This window comes from Grammomys surdaster, unplaced genomic scaffold, assembly GCF_004785775.1.
Source record: "Grammomys surdaster isolate TR1022 unplaced genomic scaffold, NIH_TR_1.0 213, whole genome shotgun sequence".
Classification (NCBI taxonomy): domain Eukaryota; kingdom Metazoa; phylum Chordata; class Mammalia; order Rodentia; family Muridae; genus Grammomys; species Grammomys surdaster.
Window position 1 is genome coordinate 10,658,384 of NW_021604658.1, and position 1,103 is coordinate 10,659,486.

At 40.7% G+C, this 1,103-nt stretch overlaps 1 protein-coding gene across 3 annotated transcripts in view; it reads right to left on the reverse strand.

The window, feature by feature from the left end:
- The window catches only part of Luc7l3 (LUC7 like 3 pre-mRNA splicing factor), a 31,439-nt gene that overhangs the window by 5,031 nt on the left and 25,305 nt on the right, over positions 1–1,103 (reverse strand). For all 3 annotated transcript variants that reach the window (XM_028772341.1, XM_028772340.1, XM_028772342.1), the window contains exon 9: positions 420–580. In XM_028772341.1, the coding sequence (XP_028628174.1) occupies positions 420–580 (161 nt within the window). The remainder of the gene's footprint in view (positions 1–419; positions 581–1,103) is intronic.

The following is a 1,103-nucleotide window of genomic DNA, read 5'->3' on the forward strand; positions in this document are numbered from 1 at the left end:
CGACATGGAATATTCCAGTTTAAAACAAACGTAGCCGCCGGGCGGTGGTGGCGCACGCCTTTAATCCCAGCACTTGGGAGGCAGAGGCAGGCGGATTTCTGAGTTCAAGAGTTCGAGGCTAGCCTGGCCTACAGAGTGAGTTCCAGGACAGCCAGGGCTACACAGAGAAACCCTGTCTCAAAAAAAAAAAAAAAAAAAAAAAAAAAGTAGCCAAATAAAGTTAAAAATTCTACAGCCTCATCATCCTCAAAGGTAACACAAACTCAGAAGAATCTATACAGACTCCCTACAGGTCACTGACTAACGAGGCCAACTTCCACTTTCACACATCAGAGCAGGAAGAGAAAGAAACAGAGCTTGAAATCGAGCTGACTGTTGTGGAGCACAGCAAGCAGGAGCACCTTGCATAATAAACCAACCTTTCTCCTTGGACTTCCTATCTTGCTCTCTGTCCCGACTTTTGCTCCTGTGTTTATATGACTTTCGATCTCGGCTTTTTGACCGTCTTCGATCCCGACTGCGAGATCTATGTTTTCTTTCTGATCTGTCATGGCTTCTGCTTCTTCGTCGATCTCTACTTCTTAGGAATTTAAAGAAAAAGGAAACAATTTCAGCTGATATTACTAAAAGGGCTCAGAGAATCACATATTTACTATTCAATAATAATTTAAAACATTTAACTAAAGTTTCCCTTAAGAAACAAACAGCCAGCCTGGTCTACAGAGTGAGTTCCAAGGACATTCAGGGATACAAAGAGAAACCCTGTCTCGAAAAATTTTTAAAAAGGAAAAAAAAAAAAAGAAGGAAAAGAAAAACTAGCAAAGCACTTTATATTAGACATCTCAATAACGAAAATTATTGAAAATCTTGCTGTTAATCCCAGCAATCTGGAAGCAGAGGCAGGCAGATCCCAGTGAGTTTGATACCAGCCTGATCTACACAGCCAGTCACAGATACAGAGACTCTGTTTTGAAATAAAACAAATCAAATCCAATTCCAAACCAAACCAAACCAAACCAAACCAAACCAAACCAAACCAAACCAAACCAAACCAAACCAAACCAAACCAAACCAAACCAAACCAAACCAAACCAAACCAAACC